Source organism: Sinocyclocheilus grahami, unplaced genomic scaffold, assembly GCF_001515645.1.
Source record: "Sinocyclocheilus grahami isolate Dianchi unplaced genomic scaffold, SAMN03320097.WGS_v1.1 scaffold25.1, whole genome shotgun sequence".
NCBI classification, from domain to species: domain Eukaryota; kingdom Metazoa; phylum Chordata; class Actinopteri; order Cypriniformes; family Cyprinidae; genus Sinocyclocheilus; species Sinocyclocheilus grahami.
In genome coordinates this window covers 1-2,099 of record NW_015505204.1, presented here as the reverse complement: position 1 = coordinate 2,099, position 2,099 = coordinate 1, and the positions used below count along the sequence as shown (strand labels likewise).

The 2,099-nt window shown below is 38.2% G+C and overlaps 1 protein-coding gene across 1 annotated transcript; it reads left to right on the top strand.

Annotated features, from left to right (window-relative positions):
• Nucleotides 1-231: 231 nt before the first annotated feature.
• LOC107563700 (bcl-2-like protein 15) lies at nucleotides 232-1,895 on the top strand. Its single transcript, XM_016248649.1, has 3 exons — nucleotides 232-353; nucleotides 914-1,029; nucleotides 1,390-1,895. The coding sequence occupies exons 1-3, from the start codon at nucleotides 251-253 to the stop codon at nucleotides 1,621-1,623; spliced, it is 453 nt and encodes a 150-aa protein (XP_016104135.1). The 5' UTR covers nucleotides 232-250; the 3' UTR covers nucleotides 1,624-1,895.
• The last annotated feature ends 204 nt before the right edge of the window (nucleotides 1,896-2,099 follow it).

The window sequence follows — 2,099 nt, the reverse complement described above, 5'->3', positions numbered from 1 at the left end:
TTTCTTCAACTCACAAGCCCCAGTTTCGGAAACCCTGTTGTAGGGTATAGAACATACAAGTTAAATTAAATAAATGTCACTATAACAAGGAAGGAAGCAGCTGCTTTATGCGATTTGAACAATGTGTACATTTCAGTCCCATTCGTTTGCGCGTTGCCTCAAGGACACGCCCACAACATGAATCTCCATACAGGCGCCACCCAGTGGAACCATCAAAGGAACTGAATATACTGTAACACCGGTAAACGCGATGGCGGCAGCTGGCATTCAGAAACAAACATATCACGTCATACACTGCCTATTACAAAATGAGCGAGATGTTGATATGGTGGAGACTGATGGTCCTGAAGATGGTAAGTGTTCCACTTTGATTTCTATGTATTATTCGAGTCATTCTACGAAAAGGCGTTGCCTCTTTTGAACATACGTGTAAACAATGCCTTGCTCACACCTTGCATAGCTGACCTTATTTTTGAAACACATCAATTTTAGATGTAATAATCAAAACTCAAATCAAATGCACATAAGGCAGTTTTTATATCAACCTCTTAAAGTTTCTACTCCACTTCGTTGTTTAAATATACATATTTAAACGTCATAATATGTTTTCCTGACATTGTTTTCTACATACAATAAATACCACTAACAGGTTAAGTAAAAATATATAATATAGTACATGTATTTATTAAAATCTAACTATGTGACATTGTTTACAAGCTGATTTATTGATGTTGTACACAGTTGAAACACTGATTTAACGATGTAAACACCTTATTAAAATGTACACAATTTAAAAAAATTGCTATTATGACAACATCCTTAAATGTTTTCTCTCTTGTCATGTAAGTGCACAATAACCAGATACATTATTTTAAATCTATCATAAATGAAATCTTAGCTACTTGTTCTGCAGAGAACTCATTTGACCCTGTAAAAATAGCCCATAAGCTCAGGGAACTGGGTGACGATTATGATGAGAAAGTGATCCAGCCGCTGATGAAGAATGTACAGGGAGCTGCAGCCGATCAGGTGAGTCCAAATGGTCTTTCTTCAGACACTGATCAACTAATCTGAAGAATGTTTGTATCACTTTGTGAACATTGGATATTTTATCAGTGTAACTTTGTTCCTGGTCCACTCATAATTACAGGCAATAACTGTAGGCTGCTGTAAAGCAGTGCAGTTGATATCTTCACGTTTCGTTCTCTTCTCTGAACCTAGTAAAAGTGAAACTTCTTGAGCAGCCTCAAAATGTATGCAGTATTTCCTGTTTGGGACTGATAGCTAAGCCTTTTTGCTTTAATTGCATGGCAACTACATGTTTTAACCACATGTTTTAACCACGTTTGACATTTGGCATCTGTAGCCTCTGACGTGTCTGTCCTCTAGGTGGTGACTGTGTTTAGTGATAGCGTGGACAGCTTGTGTAAGATGTGGGTTGTGGAAAGAGCAGAAGTGGCCTCAGAGAAGCAGCTCCTCAAGGCTGCCATCACACTGGGACTCTTTATGAAGAAAAATTGCCCTGCCATGACGAATGTAGTTGAGGTCGCTATGATGGGATTCGTAAACAACCGTCTAACAAACTGGATTGCAGAGCAAGGGGGCTGGGTAAGAATACTTTAATCAAATTTGCTTTAACCACTTCCTTTATGTAGTCCAAGACCAAGAGGCTTGAGTATGTCTTCAGAAGGATTCGTCTGCTCACATAGAGATCACTTTCAAACCAAGCAGCTTTTCTAATGGTCAACGTGGCAAAGTCATGTGACCAACTTGAACATGAGCGAAATCTGCACTGGGAACTTTTCGCCCTCATTCGAAACTCCCATTCGCACTGATTACTACTGAAATTAATGGAATTTCGCAGAGCAATGGTAAATGTGACCCCATATTAAAAGTCTGGGAATTTTTATCTTGTTTTAGTCAATTAAAACTTATTCACATTTTAGTCACGCAGGATAATGGTTAGACCGTCATAATTATTTTGCTCAAAATTATAAACATGATTGCTTAACGTGATTGTTGTCCTTTGAGAAATTACATCAGAATTAATGCACTTTCACATACAGTGGGTACGGAAAGTATTCAGACCCCCTTAAATT

Excerpts from the sequence above, each read along its gene's own strand:
- LOC107563700 (XM_016248649.1), top strand. The coding sequence starts at position 251 with ATGGCGGCAGCTGGCATTCAGAAACAAACATATCACGTCATACACTGC. Across the intron at positions 354-913 it reads GACTGATGGTCCTGAAGATG|AGAACTCATTTGACCCTGTA; the intron begins GTAAGTGTTCCA and ends CTTGTTCTGCAG. Across the intron at positions 1,030-1,389 it reads AGGGAGCTGCAGCCGATCAG|GTGGTGACTGTGTTTAGTGA; the intron begins GTGAGTCCAAAT and ends TCTGTCCTCTAG.